This window comes from Balaenoptera musculus, chromosome 7 (assembly GCF_009873245.2).
Source record: "Balaenoptera musculus isolate JJ_BM4_2016_0621 chromosome 7, mBalMus1.pri.v3, whole genome shotgun sequence".
Lineage (NCBI taxonomy): Eukaryota > Metazoa > Chordata > Mammalia > Artiodactyla > Balaenopteridae > Balaenoptera > Balaenoptera musculus.
The window spans coordinates 57946605-57966275 of record NC_045791.1 but is presented as its reverse complement, the minus strand read 5'-3'; the positions used below and the strand labels follow the sequence as shown (position 1 = coordinate 57966275).

The 19671-nt window shown below is 42.3% G+C and overlaps 1 protein-coding gene across 4 annotated transcripts in view; it reads left to right on the top strand.

Moving 5' to 3' along the window:
- Positions 1 to 866: 866 nt before the first annotated feature.
- NFE2L2 (nuclear factor, erythroid 2 like 2) overlaps positions 867 to 19671 on the top strand; it is a 40314-nt gene continuing 21509 nt past the window's right edge. The window contains exon 1 of one of the 4 annotated variants that reach the window (XM_036857228.1): positions 867 to 888. Coding sequence is in view for 1 of the 4 variants with exons in the window: in XM_036857226.1 (XP_036713121.1) it covers positions 5848 to 5892 (45 nt within the window). In the remaining 3 variants the exon portion in view is untranslated. Of the gene's footprint in view, positions 889 to 5048; positions 5070 to 5622; positions 5893 to 6930; positions 7043 to 19671 lie in introns of those variants that run through there. The other 3 variants (XM_036857229.1, XM_036857226.1, XM_036857227.1) reach the window with 3 other exon arrangements.

Below are 19671 nucleotides of genomic sequence, written 5' to 3'. Positions count from 1 at the left end.
AGTGGATTTTCCCCCTAATTCTGAACATGCATACTGTAAAAATTTGAACAATGCAGAAAAGTACAAAGATGAAAGTGAAAAGTATCTGATATTCAACATCCATTATTAATATTTGGTAACTGGTCTTAGAGACACAGCTCTAGGTGTGTTTTTCTGTACTCTGTTTAATTTCCCTATACAGCAACATTCTGTATGAGCAACTTTGCATATCACTCGGAAGATGTGGTTCTTAGTCTCTATGTACTCATAAAATTCCATCTTTATCTGGGGGTTCCTATTCTGCTGAGTGAAACTTTGCAAATATAGCAGCAGATTGAAAGAGCAAAGGGTCTTTAGACCCTTACCATCAACCACTCTTAAAGATGTGGTCAAGTTCTCCAGGTTCCACTATAGTAAATACAAAATGGAAAGATTGGTAAAGCTTGTGGTTAAAATTCAATCTGAAAATGAGATGGACCCAGTGTCTTGGGAGAAAAGTAGGTGTTCCTCCCTTACCCGTACACCCCACTGCCACTTCTTTTTTTTTTTGCTTATTACTATAAAAGTAATATATGTTTATTTAGGAAAAATGAGAAAAATAAAAATCATCAGTAATCTAACTAAGCAGAATAATTGTGGTTAACGTTTTGGAGCGTATACGTTCAGGCTTTCTTTTTCCTATGCATATATTTTTACGTAGGTATCAACATACATAATTAAAAAGCACTCTTTTAAACTTGTGGGGTTTTCTCTTTACTCACTGCATTGCAGTTCCTGTAGAGCACTGTTTCTACTATGAGCAGGAAACTATATGAGTTAAAACTGGCTTTGGTGATATACAACTCTTTCATTTCATTTCAGAGCAAAATGCATTGAAATATTAATTTCTGAGAATTTGAGGTGATTTGGGTAAGTACCTTCAATGTTATTTTCATTAAGACCTAAGGTTCTATTTAATTGCAATTAAGATGACTTCCCTGATTTAGAATTAAATTTGGATGGAAGTAGGCAATTCAAATATGGCAAAACCTTAAGATGTTATTTAAAAATCAACATAATTTTATATTTCCTTGCTTGATTTTTTTGAACACATGAATTAAAGTATATTCCAATTGGAAAAGGAATAAAAGTGAATAATAGTCTAACAGAAATTAAATTTAATCTTTCTTTTTGAAGACACATATGACAAATTTTGAGAAAATATCAAAAGAATATTTCATATTTCTTTAAATTAGTGGGCTAGATGAATACTTCTTTCTCCAGTCATATTTCAAAGTCAACAAACCTAAGCTAGAGGTATTTAATATATATTTTAAATGTTTGAGTGATTCCTTTCTAAACCAGCATCTTTGAGGTCTTTGGAACAGATGACAGTAAAATGAAATTCTTCTGATACTTATATTTTTAAATACATCTCTTTAGTATAGTTGTTCTCAGTTGCTAACAATAATTTCCTGTCAAATGTAAAATGCTGCATGTAAAATATTTTTCAAACTTAAAATGGTTATGGATAAGCAATCAATGTGCCTTTTCATTTGTAAAAAGGAAGAGGAAGTAATTATGAAGCAAAGCCATCTTAGAGCAAGATGAGCCTTAAAAGTTTACTTAGTGCATCCCGTTCCTTTTAGAGCTAAGAACATTGATGTCAGAGGGGGTGATTCTTTTCAAAGTAACACAGAGGAACTGGAAATGGATGTTGACCCCCGAGTCCATGCAACCTCTTTCACTACTTCTGCCACTACTCCCAGGAAGTGAAAATCATATTCATCCCCATTCAACATCTAGAATGCCAAGTATAACATAAAGTATTTACCAACCTAGCTGTTGTGGCCAACAGATGCCAAAGAACTTAACATCTAATTGGAAAAGTAACAAATAGAATAGACAGGCAATGGTAAGTGATACAGAGCACTAAAAATAGTAGAAGATCATTTCCAGTTGGGAAGGATAGGGACATCTTTATAGAGAATGGTTTATTTGAATCAGGTCTTTAAGTGGGCATGAGATTGCAGGAGAAAGAGTGAAAGGAGGACTTTTGGATGGGAAACCGATGTGAACAAACATATAGAGGTAGGAAATCATAGATATAGTTGGAAAAAAATGAAAAGACTAATTTGACCAGGGCATATGATTTGCATAGAGGATGTGGTGATAAAATTAAGAAAGACAGTTGGAGCTTAGTGGTTCTTGTGCATTATAACTTTTTAAGGATTGTAGACAGGTAATTTTTATAATATGAAGGAAAATTTTGTTTGTGTATTTCTACGGTGTTTTTTTTTTTATATTGTGGCACCCAGGTAGCAAGATGTAACTTTATGAACCTACTAAAATTGGTCCACGTGAACTTTTGAACTGAAGATTTTTAAAGTTTCTGATGATTCTTGATGTCAAATTTGTGGTATTCCTGACATTTATAAATAACTTTCTAAAACCTACAGAAGTAGTGAATTATGGTCCTAGTTTCACTCGAAGCTGTTAAACATTTGGAGTTCAACAGTAAAGTTTTTGTGGAAGAAAAGTGATAATTAAATGGCCAAGAAAATAAGTAATTAACATAGAATTTTAATAAAAAAAAAAAAGCTTAGGGCTTCCCTGGTGGCGCAGTGGTTGAGAATCTGCTGCTAATGCAGGGGACACGGGTTCGAGCCCTGGTCTGGGAAGATCCCACATGCCGCGGAGCAATTAGGCCCGTGAGCCACAACTGCTGAGCCTGCGCGTCTGGAGCCTGTGCTCCGCAGCAGGAGAGGCTGCGATAGTGAGAGGCCCGCGCACCGCGATGAAGAGTGGCCCCCGCTTGCCACAACTAGAGAAAGCCCTCGCACAGAAACGAAGACCCAACACAGCCAAAAATAAATAAATAAATTAATTAATTAAAAAAAAAAAAAGCTTAGGTGGAGACTTGGCATAGTGTCACTTCCAGCCTCCTTCTGTAAGTTAAAGCAAGTCTCAGGGTCAGCCTGGCTGCAATGTTGGGGGACTACACAAGCACGTCAATATCGGGAGGGGGCGTTCACTGGGCGCCATCTGTGGAAACTAGCTACCTGATACGCTTAAATTGTAAGCTGGACAAATTTAGAATTTCAATGATAATTCCAAGGGAGTTTGGATATTTTCTGGCTCAAACATAGAGTACAATTAAAAGGAAGTGAAAAGAAGAGGGAAGAAGCCTCAAGGTGATGAAGGATTTTGAAATAGTAGGTAGTTTCTTGGGCCTTGCAAATTTGGCAGATTAGATCACGGAGAAGAAGCTGAAATAAATGGGTCACTGCATCACTATCCAAACTTTTAATACTTGGAAGGATTACCTGATGATGCTTGTTTTTTATGAGAACTCTGGAGCAAAGTATTACAATTCTGCCCTATCTCAAGCATACACGGAAGGTTCTCTTTCTAAAGATGGCAAAGAACTCAGACATCAATGGAAATGTACAAGGGTTAGTAGAATGTAAAACTAGTTGAGAGAAAAAATAAAATAGCAAGGAGAGCCTGGCAGTAAACGAACTCCCATGGCACCAGGACAAGAGAGAAAAGCCAGCATTCTCCTGGAACTTCTCAATGCATAGTATCTGTGTCCTCATAGCACAATATATAAGTTTAGAGGGCAAGGCCTAGGTTCTCACATGAATATGATCTTACTTCAGAATTCTGCAAAGACCAGGAACCTCCTTGACGTGGGTGGTCTGAGACTGGGGTTCCCTGTTCTTATGCTGAACCACCATTCAATGCCAAACAGCTTTTCCTTAGCTGTTTCCTTTATTTTTCTTAAACATGTTCAGACTCTTATCATATTGTCCTACTCCCTTTGAAAATACGTACTCTGCAGGTGCCTGAAATAATATACTCCCAGTAATTGCAGTTTTGCAAAAGTAGAGTTTATTTCATTCAGTCTAAACTCAATGGAAATTTGTTGCCTAACAAGGAAATACCAAACACTTTATAAACTCCCGGAGGGCAGCAACGATGTCGTATGTGACTTTGTTATCTCCTGCCTCCTGGGCTCACTGTCTACCTTCTCGGATGTACTAATTTTAATAAGTAACTTGAATTGTTAACAATATACTCTTGTGCCCTTCTTTGACGCAGAAATATCATTTCATTTTGTCTTCGCATGTTTCATGTCAAGTTCATTGTAAATCATTTCTCCTGAGCTTGTTGTTAGCCTGCAGATCATTTTGTAGGCTTTTCACATAACAGCTGAAAGAGTTTAATTCAACTTGAAGAAACTTACTTCATTTACAAGCAATTAATTTGGGCTTCACTTACCTTAAGGAATATTCGAACATGTAAATTTACAGATAAATCCTGGGAGTGTCAAATTATGCAACCAAGAGAAAGTAAGTTCTTTGCAGCTTTGGGGGCATTGGTCGACTGTAGTCAGGCTTTTTTTTTTTTTTTTTTGGCGTCAGGTTTTTGAATGAAATAGTAAAACCGGTGCCAGGAACTGTCTACTTCACCTGGTTTTGCATAATTCCAAGAAGTTAGAAACTGAAAACCAGGCTTGTTAAAGAGTTAGAAAGATTGCTATTGCATAAGAGAAAAAAGCAAAACCAAACCATTTATCTACTCTCTTTTAAATCATAAGATTTCACAATATTCCTGTTTTCAAGTACTTGAAGTTTTCTCTGGGCAATGATTAATTTTTAAATAATTGTTTTTAATGTGGAACGTAATACATACTCATCGTAGATTTAAAACATACTTAAAGTAACAAAGAGAAAGATAAAAATCATTCATGATCCTAAAACCATTAATATTTTGAGGAACGACTTTTTTTTTTTTTTTTGAGGAACGACTTTTAATTTTTTTTCTAGGTACATGTTTTCACAGAACGGGTCCACACTACAGTTTTATAACTTGGTCTTTTGGATTTTTATTTTAAAAATTATGTCGTGAGTACGTGAAAAGAAAACTTATGAGGATTATGACATGTAGTAGCATCGCACGGTGTTAGAGGACGCCATCTGTGGTGTGGCGTGTACGGTCTGGCGGGAAAAGAACGCTCCGGGTGGGCAACATCGACCACTCTCCGACCAAAAGAGACTTCATTTGCCCTCGGCGACTAGAGCCTGACGAGAGTGCAAGGCGTGGGAGTAAGTGGAGGGCGTTCAGGGTGACCGCGAGCACAAACTCCCCGCGCGGGCCTCATTTCCCCCGGGCAAGTCCCACTGGCCCAAGCCCCGGAGGGGAGCCGGGGAGAGAGGGCGGCGCGCGGTGCGCTCGGCCTGGGTCCCAGCCTCCGGCCTCCGCCCCCGGGACTGGCGCCACTCTCGGGCGGTGGGGTGAGATACAGCGGGGCAAGGTTCTGCAAGTCCACATCAGGGAAGCGCAGCTCCGATACCAGCGCCTCTACGGGTTCTCCAGGCGTGTTTGTTCCAACTGTTTAAACTTTCAAAGCACCCGCACCCCAGCGACCTTCGGCAAACAACTCTTAATCCCGCGGGCGGAGAGCGTTGGCTGTATTTGCGGGGAGGGTAAATTGAGAGCGGGGGAGCGGGGACCTAAGGCGACCCTCCTCCCGGCATCCCGCCCGCGGCCGCCCACTGCTACCCCCTCCCGCGGCCCTTTCCCGCCCCAGGACCGCCAGCTTCTTGCGTCAGCCGGAGCGGGGGTGGGGGATTTTCGGAAGCTCAGCCCGCGCGGCCGGCGGGGGAAGGAAGGGCCTGGGCTCTTGCCCCGCCCTCGGGGGTCGGGAGGCGGAGCCGGGCAAGAGCCCGGCCGGCGAGTCGGGCCGAGTCGCGGAGAAGCTAGTTCCTAGGATCCTAGAGAAGCCGCCGCCGCCGCCGCCAGTACTGCCCTCTCTGCACCGCGCCTCGGCAGCCGAGACAGGGCCGCCGTCGGGGAGCCTCAGAGCACCGTCCCTAGCTCAGCATGATGGACTTGGAGCTGCCGCCGCCGGGACTGCCGTCCCAGCAGGTGGTGCCAGGACGGGGGCGGGGGCGCGAGGGAGCCGCGGCCCGGGAGGGACAGCCGCAGCTGGCCTCTCTTCCCGTCTGTGGCCTGAGCCGGGACTGCTGCGGCCGCGCGCGCACCAGAGCCGCTGCGCTTGCGCTGGGGCCGGGGGAGGGGAGCTGGGACCAGAGGGCTTGCGAGGGTTGTGGGGACGGGGCCGGGTGGTGGGACTGACAGCGCGCCCGCAGCCCCCGAGGGAGACTGTGTTGGGGTTGGGGGGCTACGCCCTCGCGCGTGGGGCGAAGGGCATCTTTAACCACGCCCCGGGCCGCTGGAGCCCTGGCCGGGCCCCCTCCCGAATTTGAGCGGCCCGGAGGCAGCGGGGCAGGAGGGGGCGGACGCTGGCGGTCTGAGCCGGCGCGGCCCGGCCCTTCCGGGACTGTGCGGCTCCCCCGCCTCGGAACCGGCAAAAATGTGCCTAGTCACGGGGCCGCTCTCGGGGGAACTGAGGTCTCCTTTGGGCTGGGAGCCGGAGCCCCTCCTCTGCCGCTGCCCCTCGGCCCATGACCTCCGCGGGCGCGGGCTGCGGCGCCCTCACTCCGCAGGGCCGTCTGAGGGTGCTCCTGTGCAAAGTAATCGATCGGTCCATCCATGGGATCTCCCTTAGGCAGCTTGGCGAGAATGCCCAGTCCCCAGGGTAGGGGCGGGAGGAGATCATAAAGTGCCCAGCGCGCTAGGCTGCCCCGACGTACAGCGACCGAACCCCGCCCCGCGCGCCCCCTCGCGCCGAGGGAAAGGTTCGGGTTCGGAGACCGGGAGTTTTCCCCGTGCAACACGCCGGGAAGTGGCGGCGGGGCAGTGGACTCTGAGGTCAGAGGCGGCTGCGCCCCCGGCCTCTCGATCCCGGCGTGGTGCCTCCCGGGGGCGCACGCCGCAAGCGTGGCCTCGGCCGCCGTGACAGTGGCCGGTTGGCTGTCACGGCGGCCCTCAGTTGGCCCTTTCCTGCTTTATAGCGTGCAAACCTTGCCGCGCCGGGGCCAAGGGACAAGTTGGAGCTGTTGATCTGTTGCGCAATTGTTATTTTCCCCCGGGCGGCTTTGTTTTTGGATTTAGCGTTTCGGAATTGTAATTCCAAAATGTGTAAGGCAGGATATTCTGTTCTGTGCTGTCAAGGGTAAGAGTTTCCAGTGTAGATTAGAATTTCTGTTGTTTTTAGACTGTTAACTACTTTTTGTTCTTTCATATATTGATTCTCCCTTGGGTGCTTTATATAGTTTTCCTTTTCTGTTTGAGAATTTGCCTCGATTTCTTATTTTGTTGCTTCATTTGCGAGGGCAGAGGGTGGGACAGTTGTGTTTCATAAGGCTTTGCTAACAAGTTCTGTAAATTGTCACAAATGTGAAAACAAGTTTCGGTATATACTTTGTAGGGACTTTTAAAGGAGTAGATATTTTTATTTCCAATTTTTGTGTGTGAATGGGTTCTTTGGAAAAATATTTGGTTCAAGGAAATGTGTAACTTATTAGGAACGGTAAATACGTTTATGCTCTGGAACGTCACGTTTTAGACTAATCCTGAAGATCTAAAGTAAGGTTTTGAGTTATTGACAATGTACTAATTGTGCCTTTTTTTTTTTTTCTTTAAAGCTGTATGTCTTGAACTTTCCCCTAGTAATGATTAGGATTGGATTCCCCCTTCCCACTAGTATGAAGAAGTAAATTGTGCTTTCCGATTTAGCTGCTGTTCAAGACTAATCCTTATAGCCATTTCTTTAATACTCTGTATGACCCAAAGACATATAATGCTAATAGACTTTAGCTTTCCTAGATTCAGGAATGTAGCCTAGAGTGTTATTAAAAATTTTTTTTTCTTTCTTTACTGTGTGATTTAAGATTCCATCTATACTGCTTTCTCTTTTAAATGTGAATTTTCCAATTACGTTTGTTAAGGTAACTGCTTTTCCACCTTTTGTAATCAGACGTCAGTTTGCATATTTGAAGACTATAAAAAAAATGGAATAAAATTTGGAATCAATTTCATGCCTATAACTATGATTCATATTAAATCTTTGTAGTCCAGAAAGATTTGAAGAGTTAAAAGTGGATTCTAACCTTTTGTCAAAGAAACACCAGGTGTGAAGTGGTACTGGGATACAGTTTTTCACCCTCTGTGCGGAGGAGGTGTTGATGAATAGCAATAAAGAGAGTTTTATATTCTTTATTTCCAGTAGCTGGAAGGAACCATCCATTACTCTTTTCAAGGGTGTCTTGGAGAAAGTATTTTTGTATATGAGGGATGAAGTTGATCTTGGACTAGACCAATGAAATAACTTTTAAAGAAAAATAGGACAGGTTTCTCATCTCCTGAATCAATGTTGAGCAAAGAACAACTTGACTTTTTAGATATTTGAAAAAAATCTCTTGATAGATTGTGAAAGATTGTAGGAGGGTAAATACATAAGTCACATAAGTCTTTCTGCATTAAAAATAACTTGGGCCATTTGGGACTCTTTCTTTCTTGTTAACTTGGGTTTTTATAAACAATGCTGGGGGAAAAAAACCTCAAAAACCGACTTTCTTCAGGATAACCAGGAAGAATTGAAAGCCAGATACATTAGTTTTCTTTCTTGATTTTTATTCAGAATGAATTATACTTACAGAGCTGCATGAAGAAAAGAACCCTCTGTGGACTATAAGCACATTTTTTTTCTGGGAATTTTCTCTCTATTGGCTGAACACATTTAAAGGGGATTTTGCATAAATAATGTTTCCTCTTTGATTTTTCCTTGATCTGTGGTTAACTCGTCACTGTAAACTCTTGGGCTCAGGAAGAGTTCGGCACTAACATGGTCATAGATGAGTTATTGAGTATTTCCTTGTGTGCGAGGCAGCATGATAATTGCTTCACGTGCATAATTTCGCAGTAACCCCATGGGAAATACTATTATCTCCAGTTTCTAGGCGAGGAAAGAGGCGTACAGCCGCCCCGAGTTCTGGTTAAAGTGACCCAACTACTGAGTGACAAAGGTGGGATTCAAACCTAGGTAGTCTGACTCCAAACCTAGGTAGAATGACTCCACTTCCAAACTGGACCAGGACTAGTTAAACTTTAAACAGGAGGAAACTCTTACACTTTAAAAAGTGGATAAATTGAGAAAAACTCAGAGAAGGACAGGCAGGGATTTAAAAGGTTAATCTCTGCACCTTTTCTAGTTATCAAGAAATATAATAACTTTATATTTTGTGTTTGTGAGAGGGGAGGTGGACCTTGAATACAGTGAAGGTAAATACAACCTATCAATTGGACTTAACACATGGAGGTATTTTAAGCAAGTTGCACAGGCCTAGCGGGGTTTAATTTAGAGAGGCAGGACTATTTCTTAATATAATAATAGTTTTTAAAATTCTTGGTATTTCATCAGTGTCCGAGATTCTGCCTCACATTTTTCAGGGACTCTTTCCCTTTTTCTTAATTAAAACTCTTAGTTCCTGGAGTCTTTGTTTAACTTTATTTGCCTTGTTAGTTGGTACATTCTCCTGGTCCGTTGGCTCTTTTTATTTTTTTAACATCTTTATTGGAGTATAATTGCTTTACAATGTTGTGTTAGTTTCTGCTGTATAACAAAGTGAATCAGCTATATGTATACATATATCCCCATATCTCCTCCCTCTTGCATCTCCCGCCCACCCTCCCTATCCCACCTCTCTAGGTGGTCACAAAGCACAGAGCTGATCTCCCTGTGCTATGCAGCTGCTTCCCACTAGCTATCTATTTTACATTTGGTAGTGTAGATATGTCAATGCTACTCTCTCCCTTCGTCCCAGCTTACCATTCCCTCTCCCCGTGTCCTCAAGTCTATTCTCTACATCTCCATCTTTCTTCCTGTCCTGCCCCTAGGTTCATTAGAACCATTTTTTTTTTTAGAGTCCATATATATATGTGTTAGCATACAGTATTTGTTTTTCTCTCTCTGACTTACTTCACTCTGTAACACAGATTCTAGGTCCATCCACCTCACTACAAATAACTCAATTTCGTTTCTCTTCATGGCTGAGTAGTATTCCATTGTATATATGTGCCACATCTTCTTTATCCATTCATCTGTCAATGGACACTTAGATTGCTTCCATGTCCTGGCTATTGTAAATAGTGCTGTAATGAACATTGTGGTACATGACTCTTTTTGAATTACGGTTTTCTCAGGGTATATGCCCAGTAGTGGGATTGCTGGGTCATATGGTAGTTCTATTTTTTAGGTTTCTAAGGAACCGCCATACTGTTCTCCATAGTGGCTGTATCAGTTTACATTCCCACCAACAGTGCAAGAGGGTTCCCTTTTCTCCACACCCTTTCCAGCATTTATTGTTTGTAGATTTTTTTGATGATGGCCATTCTGACTGGTGTGAGGTGATACCTCATTGTAGTTTTGATTTGCATTTCTCTAATGATTAGTGATGCTGAGCATCTTTTCATCTGTTTGTTGGCAATCTGTATATCTTCTTTGGAGAAATGTCTATTTACGTCTTCTGCCCATTTTTGGATTGGGTTGTTGTTTTTTTGATATTGAGCTGCATGAGCTGCTTGTATATTTTGGAGATTAATCCTTTGTCAGTTGCTTCGTTTGCATATATTTTCTCCTATTCTGAGCGTTGTCTTTTTTATGGTTTCCTTTGCTGTGCAAAAGCTTTTAAATTTCATTAGGTCCCATTTGTTTATTTTTGTTTTTATTTCCATTTCTCTAGGAGATGGGTCACAAAGGATCTTGCTGTGATTTATGTCATAGAGTGTTCTGCCTATGTTTTCCTCTGAGAGTTTTATAGTGTCTGGCGTTACATTTAGGTCTTTAATCCACTGTGAGTTTATTTTTGTGTATGGTGTTAGGGAGTGTTCTAATTTCATTCTTCTACATGTAGCTGTCCAGTTTTCCCAGCACCACTTATTGAAAAGGCTGTCTTTTCTCCATTGTATATTCTTGCCTCTTTTATCAAAGATAAGGTGACCATATGTGCGTGGGTTTATCTCTGGGCTTTCTATCCTGTACCATTGATCTATATTTCTGTTTTTGTGCCAGTACCATACTGTCTTGATTACTGTAGCTTTGTAGTATAGTCTGAAGTCAGGGAGCCTGATTCCTCCAGCTCCGTTTTTCTTTCTCAAGATTGCTTTGGCTTTTTGGGGTCTTTTGTGTTTCCATACAAATTGTGCAATTTTTTGTTCTAGTTCTGTGAAAAATGCCATTGGTAATTTGATAGGGATTGCATTGAATCTGTAGAATGCTTTGGGTAGTATAGTCATTTTCACAATATTGATTCTTCCAATCCAAGAACATGGTATATGTCTCCATCTGTTTGTATCATCTCTAATTTCTTTCATCAGTGTCTTATAGTTTTCTGCATACAGGTCTTTTGTCTCCTTAGGTAGGTTTATTCCTAGGTATTTTATTCTTTGTGTTGCAATGGTAAGTGGGAGTGTTTCCTTAATTTCTCTTTCAGATTTTTCATCATTAGTGTATAGGAATGCAAGAGATTTCTGTGCATTAATTTTGTATCCTGCTCCTCTACCAAATTCATTGATTAGCTCTAGTAGTTTTCTGGTAGCCTCTTTAGGATTCTTTATGTATAGTATCATGTCATCTGCAAACAGTGACATTGGCTCTTTTTATTTTGAAATAGTGTTCAAAAATAAGTTTGGTAGTGAAGATGTTTATGTATATGGTAAAGAGTGGGACAGACAGGGTTAAACCTGGTTGAAGGAAAGTGGGAAAAATGGGGAGAATTTGAGTTGAAGACAGCTAGTAGAAACCTGTTGGCTCAAATTAAACACTAATCTCCTGTTCTGGCATTTCTGATTTGAAGCAAGCACAAGGGCTCAGGTCTGTCTAATTGAAGCTTTCTTGGGGTTTTGAGAACAGTACATTTCAAAATTAAATACTTTATTTCTTAGTCCTTATTATTAAACAAATTGTTTTCAGAATTATTGTCTTATTTGCCTGAGTTAAGGATGCTGCAGGATTTTTTAGGTTTCAGTGGATGATTTGCCTAAAAGTTGGTCTGACTAATCCCAGGGTATTTAACAGTGGTCAAGCCACTTCTGAAAGTTTGCTGGAATCTCTTGTTGCACACCAGGGTATAGCAGGACAGATTTACAGATTTAGTATTTACTAAATACTAAATACTAAATTTACTAAATTTAACCTGCTTCCTTCACCAATGGCTATATGTTTAAGTTTACTGTAAAATGGAGAACAGAGTTTATATTTTGATAATAAGATTTATAGGAGTTTTAAAAATGTAATTACCACCTGCTTTTAAATATGCTCTAACAAACATTTATTAAAGAGGTTCTAAGATACAGGCCAAGCCTTCTTTCATTGATAATGGTATGTTTTCTGGAAATGAAAGCAAAACATATGTTCAAATGTATAACGTTCCCAAAAAGTGTTAGAAAAATACAAATGGTGTTCTTACACTAACTTTCCCCGCCAAGACAAAACAAGATTGCTAAACAAAATCCTATCTTGCCTAAAGTAGGAATTTTCTCTGGGTTAGCCCCTTCCACAGTAAACACTTTTTAACTATTGGTACGAAGAATTTTAGGAACACCGAGGATAGGAAGCACTTGAACCTATCGTTTTTATGGCATATGTCCTGTAACACCTGTGTATCACAGAGCCTTATATATGAAAATCTTCCTCTGTGTGTGAGCATGTAAGTTTATTTGGCCCAAACTCTGGTAGAAGTGAAGACAAACCCGGGACGTAAGAAGTATTTAGAGCACCAAATTCATCTTTCAAAGACCCTGTTGATAATTGAGAGTCACTGTAATCCATCAACAGCCTGTATTCTGTTTTTTTAGTTGTTGTTTATTTTCTTGGCCATGCTGCAAGGCTTGCTGGGATCTTCCCTGACCAGGGATTGAACCCAGGCCACGGCAGTGAAAGCCCAGAATCCTAACCATTAGACCATCAGGGAACTCCCAACAGCCTGTATCCTGAAGGATTAAAAAAATTCCCTGGCAATGCTAAGTTAGTCATGTCTGTTCTCACAAACTTGGAAATTGAAACTTTGGGGCCTTTGATATCAGCAGCGTACTGATGAGATCCAAACTCTCCATTGCTTTTCTTTCAATCAGAGAAGAATGATGGGTAAGAAAAGAAAACTATCAGATCATTTTGGCTTTGAAGCCTTCTTCTGAACTTAGAGTTTTTATTTTCTGCATTAGGCAATTCTCTAATTGCTTTTTAAAATCTCTGATACTTGTCTTATGTATGTATCTATGTTTTTTTCCTCTACAGCTAGATTGTAAGTTCTTGAGAGCTGGGCATAGAATTTATATTTCTCTCCTCTTTTTAAACAGCTTTATGAGATGTAATCCGCATACTATACAGTCCACTCATTTAAAATGGACAGTTCAGTGACTGAGTGTATTCAGAGTAGTACAACCATCATCACAGTCAATTTTAGAACATTTTCATCACCCGGAAAAGAAACCCCATATCCATTAGCAGTCACACCCCATTTCCCCCAAACTCCCTTAGTTCCTGGTAAGCACTCATTATTCTCTCTCTCTGTGGATTTGTCTCCTGGATATTTCATATAAATGGAATCATAGCATGTGTGGTTCTCTGTGACTGGCTTCTTTCACTTAACATGTTTACACAGTTTGACCATATTGTAGCATATATCAGGACTTTGTACTTATTGCCAAATACTATTCCATTATATGGATACACCACATTTTATTTACCCACTTATCAGTTCATGGACATTTGGGTTGTTTCTACTTTATGTGTATATTTTTGTTCCCTGTGGTAATGGTTCTTCAAATTCACTGTATATTAGAGTCACCATCAGTATTTAAAATACTGATGCCCAGGCCTTATCACCTCATTACATTAAAATCTCTGGGGGTGGGACCCAGGCATCAATATCTTTTCAGGCTTTGGAAGGAATTCCTTTGTGCAATTAGGTTTGAGAACCAGTACCCTAGAGAAGCTGGCACAGTGCTTGGTATCCATGAAAGGTATTTATATTTGTATAGTGATTTAGAAAATCTGGTTAGGATGTTGCTTAATTCATGAAAGGAAGTGTTTTTATATTTGATCACTGACCTTCACAGCCTTAAGATTAATACCTAAATCTGGGAAATGTGTTTAAGATGCCTGGTGAATGTTCGAAATTCAATAAGTATAATTTGAGCTCTTTAATCCCTCATGGAGATTTGGGTGATAATTTTATTATCAAAAGGTTTTCCCCAAGTGGGTTAGTAGAAGTGTGTTTGGTCAGGAGTGTGGCGAGTGATAACCTGCAGCGTAGATTATTTGGCAATCACATAGAAAAGGCAGTGAGGACCAATGCAGGGCACTGGGGAGGTTGGAGAGCCTGGAGGCCAGGACCCAACACTGCCTCCTAGAGGAAGCTCTGAGCTCTGCATCCCTGGGCCTCTATCTTCCTCCATTAAAAAACAAAAAACTTACACCTACAAGGCCACTTTTAGCAACTCAGCTTTTTGATTCTCTGTATATGCTTGGTAAAGTCAACTTTATATTCTGACCACAGTAGTTATCGTTTGTACTTACCTGGATGGTTTCTGGTTTACACTTTGGAAACTGGGGCTAACTTCTGAATTGTTTGCGAGTGTGTGTGTGTCGTGCAGCACACTCGAGGGTTTGGTTCAGGGCCTTCTGAAGCTGCCTCAGCCCTGCCTTGCAGACAGGGTGGGAACAGGGCCAGCAGGGCGTGGGTGCCCCGAGCCAGCCGTGACCTCTCTCCAGTGTTGCCAGGCCCCTCTTTGTGTGGCCCAGGTCCAGTCTTCCCCCCGGCCATCACCTGATGGGGGGGTACATTTAGTCTGCCCTCGGGAAGCTGCCTGCTTTTCTAATTCTAGTCATCAGTAGTTTGAAATTCTTTTAACCTGTCCCTCCTATTATTGTTTTAAGATTTAAAAAACAGTCCTGTTCTTTCGCTTGTTTTGTGCTGAATGATGTACCTACATGTTTAAAGTACCTTAAAACAGAAGGATTTTGGTGTTAACGGTATTTGCAGTGCATACTTGTATTTCAGTGAATCATTCTTCGCATTAAATGCCCTTTCCCTTTCCTGGATGTAGCCGATTTTGGGGTGGGTTAGTGTCCACCCCCAATTCTGTTTGGGAGGCAGGGACAGTATTAACTGTATGTAAGGGGCCTGCTGCTAAACGGTATAGAAATTTGCTTTACTCCAGACTTGACAGTCTTGTGTGTGCTCTGCTTCAGCACAGAATTGTATGCATTACATGGATGCAGAACCCAGCCTATCCCCCCGGCAATTCTAAGGGATTAGAATACAGGGAGCAATGATTGATCAGGTTCTGAGGCCTTCTGTGAACAGAATCGGAACAGGGGTGTGACCCAAGGTGGGCGTGCACCGCTTCTCCAGGTGCCTGAGGGTTGGCTTATTAAGAACCTGTGCTTTTTGCTGGTGGGTTTTACAGTCCTGGAGCCAGGGAGTCTTGCTGCTGTGGCTAGAGCGTGTTGAAGAACCATGAATTTTTTTGACCTAGCCAAAAAAATAAAATTCTTTTAATCATTACAATCCTGGTAATGAAAACCACCAAAAATAAAAACTATCACTTTTTTTTCTTGTAATAGAAAAAATTGCCAGTTTTTGAAGAAGTTATTTTTGTTCTTGGTACTTCTCAATGAAACATGTTTAAAATGTACATTGAGAAACCAACCCCAGAGGACAGGAGCGGGGCCGGTGTGCTTAGTGCTACCCCCAGCTCGTATGTTCTTTCTCTGCTGCTTCCCAAGCTGAGATGAGGCCAAGAATGAGAACCAAACTGTGGGTTCAGGTTCTTTCTTCTTCAGAGACAGAGGTTCACCCTCTGCTAGAAACTTCTTTACCAGGCTGCACGTTTGGGAGAATCCTTGGGGCAGTGGACTGAGAGTGGGGAGATTCCAGGTAACCTTCCACTTGGAAAAAGGGTTCTAGAAGTAAAGGGGGAGAGGTTGGGAGGAAAAGGAAAACTAGTTTAAAGGATTCCTTTTAATGAACCCAGGAGGGATATAGCTTTTTGGTCTCTTCTGTAACACTTCGATTTGCTCCTCAACATGCAGCTTGTACTTAGGTCCTTCCTGTGAGAAAAGGAAAAGCATTTTGGGGAGTATTTACTTGTGCTGTGTATACACTCATTATCTTTAGTTCTTTTAACAACCCTGTTAAGGTAGGTTTTGTTATTATTGAGAAAACTCTTTGGAGAGGTTAAGAAGCAGTGCAGAGTTCGGTTTAGGAACTGGAAAGCACATGAGGTATTTCAAGCAGAAGGATTTTATATAGGAAATTAATTATATAGGTGATGGGAGAGCCGAGAAACCAGACAACCCAGAGATTAGCAGCCTCTGGAAACCACTTGCCAGCCCTAGAGCTGGAGGGGCAGAGAGAGGAGGTGGAATTCCAGGACCTCACCGGCCCTCCCGCAGCTGGACCGAGTGAGGAGCTGGGGCCACTGAGAGAGGGGCTCTGCCTCCTACCATCCAGCGTCTCTCCAGTGTTCCCTGCCACTCTCGCAGACCCTTGGTGGAATGTAGTTGGAAGCCACATGGCAAGGGAGCCTGGGGACAGATGGGGAAGGGATCTGGGGGCCATGGGCAAATGACCAAAGCAGTCACATAGCTGGTAAGAGCTAGAGCTGGCACTGGAGCATTCTCTGCCATCAGAGTCCTTGCACTTTTCTCCAAACCATCTTCTTTTCAGGAACCTTAGACCAGACATGATGCTTTGCCTTTGGGGCACTTGTCACACCTGCTTGGAGGCAAGTTGCATGGGAATCCCCTTAGACCGCAGCGCCTACTTTATTCTGACTTGCATGGCACATTTTATGCTATATATTTCTTCTGGTTAACAGAGTGCACATATGTGACCACAGAGTGATTCAATAATAATGAAATGTTAGGAATTCCTCTCAAGAGTGCGGATGGAGATTCCATTAGGGGAGTTCCCAGATTCGATAAGCATTCCCACTATTGGTAGGTTCTGTGCCCCCTTCCCCCATGAGGTGCCCCTGGGATGCCAGGGCAGGATTGATTATATACGGAAGTTTTTGGTGTTGCTGAAGGACTTGGGCCTCTGGGTCTTGAACTTGGGGGGAGGTTCAGAAAGGAGGAAAAGCATCTTAAGAAGAACTGGGGGAACATCTCTTCTATTGATCCTGAAAAATAAAGCCTTTTCTCCCTGGAGAGATGTGGGTAAAAATGACACCCCTTTCCTCTGTCCCTGTGGGACTCTTGGAAACCTGCGGCTCCGGAGCGCACAGCATTGCCCTGTGCTACAGGTTTCCAAAGTTCACTTGATAACAGCACCATCGTCAAGCGTCAGTGACCGGTGTGTGTGCCGGCAAAGATAATGGAGGCGGAGGGAACAATTACTCTTTCATTTTTGTTCACGTTGCCAACTGGCTTGCATTACCAACTCGCTTGCAACATTGTAAAGAGAACCAACCTTTGGATGTTACAAGACATCAGGATACAGGCAACTGGCAATTTCAGGGGGAAGAAAAAGGGAAAAAACTAACATTTACTGAACAGCTGCTAGTACTGTACTAGGTCCTGGACATGTTCTCTCTTACTTGATCTTGACAATAAAGCTATGGTGATGGCAGCTGTTACCCCCTCTTTATAGACGAGGAAACCTATTCAAAGAGGTAAAGTAACTTGTCCAAGGCCATGCCACTCTCGATGGCAGAACAGGGATGTAGAAAGTTCGTAATCACTGCTTTCCCTTCCCTTCTTTCTTTCCTTCCTTGTCTGATGACTGTGGGTGTTTGGTTAGACGCTAAAGAATGAGGGGCTCCTTTACAGAGATTCATTAAGACAGTGTCTCTACCTCAAGGAGCTCCCTCAGTGTTCCTCAAAGAGGGTACCGCTGGCAAAGGGGCTGGACTTCTCTTTGGAGTGGGGGATTGTCCCACATACAGGGTATTTAGCTTCACTGTGACAACCAGAAAGGGCCGCCCTCCCCTGTCCCGACACCGTTCCAATTGCTTCTAGGTGGTGGTCCCAGCCCCAGTGGAACCACTGTGATGCAGTGACTTCCAGAGACAGTTTGAAGCCGGGATATTACTGTTTGTTCTCAGGAAACCTCAGGATATTCCTTGTTCTTTGCAGGGTAGCCCACCATCTCCTCAGATGGCAGCCTGTTCATACCTCTTATTCTAAACCAGAAGGGGGTAGTGGGAGAGAGAACACAGAACGTGATGAAACTCTAGAAACCAGAGGGACCAAGTATACTTCATTTACTCAGGTAGAGTGTCTCCTCCAGATCCTTTAACACAGAGCTGTTTTATTTGACCTGGTGATCGTTACTGCTGATATTTACCATTTCGCCAGCCTATAGCTGCAGGGGACTAGTCCTAAAAAGATAAGCTAAACATTTTTTAAAATTTCAGGGTGAAGTTAAAAGAAAGTCATATGCCATACCTCTCTGGGTCTTGACTGCCTTTTCTACCGGGTACTTTTTGAAGAAGTTTGGGTACTGAGGACAGATAGTAAGGGAAGCTATAGAGTAGCTGAAGAGGTTGAGCTATTCTGTGATAGATTGATGCTTTAGAAACAAAGTCTAGAATAGGGAGGAAAGTGAGGTTGCCCACTTTCTTGTCCTTTTCCTGACTATCAGCCTGAGGGAAATAGCTAGTGTCCTCTATGAAAATACAGTTAATCTGCATTTATATTGATGGATTGTTATATTATCCTGATTACAAAATTCCTTAATGGGTATTTGAAAATACTAACACGTTTGTTGTCTCAAAAGATCAGTTTTATTGTTAACCTGAAGGAGTGTGCATTTATGATTCTTAAGGTATAATATTTTGTTCTTAGTAGAGTACCCAAAGAATAATTTGAATGAAGTTAAATAATTTTTCTATGACTAGTAGTTGGGCTATAACTGATACTAAACATGATACCTTTATTAAGTAATTAGAATTCTTTAACCCCCCAGACACCTTAGGTATACAATGAAAATGCTGACTTCTAAGCCTAAATGTAACTTACTCATTCCACAAGTATTATTAGGTATTAACACACCCTAGGGAACTTTTAGGGCATGAAGTTGTTTTAATCTTCTAAGATAGTGTAGCAAATATATTATCCTCCTTGAAGGACATTTGCTTCTCAAATTACCCCTCCTCCTAATTAATCAGTCCCTTTGTTCTTTGTACACCTGGATTATAGGGCATGTTTCGTATCATAATGAGTATAAATTACATCTCCATCTCCCCTGCTTAAGGTATGACTTCCTCTAGGGTAGGGACTGTATTTTTGTCATTTTTGTAATTCTGGTGGCTTGCACCATGCCTGGTGCTTATTTAATAGTACTTGCTCAGCAGATGTGAGAACGAATCCATTACTGCCCTCTAGGAACTTGGTATTTATACAAGCTGTATTCTTTGGTGATATATGACAGCGCAGAGGAGAAAATGTCACTTCCAACTGGGGTGCTCAGAGAGGACGTCCTGGAGGACGTAGCAGTCTATCTAGATTTTTTAAGCTGGTAGGATTCCTCTTGGCTCAACTTCACTTGGAAGCTGGAGGAAGGGTGCAGGCGTGATCTGGCCTGTGGTGGCATATTGGGTCACTTGGAGTGAAAAGGTTAATGTGGGGCATGCTGAACAGGGCCTTCGGTGCCCATGCGTGGCGTTTCACGTTTATCTAAGGCGTTTGGAAATCATGGGAGGTTTTGGAAAGGGCAAGACACATGAGCTGGATGTGGACAGGAAGTTACTATGGCCCATGCATCAGAAGATGGGCAGGTGGGGGCAGAGATGCTG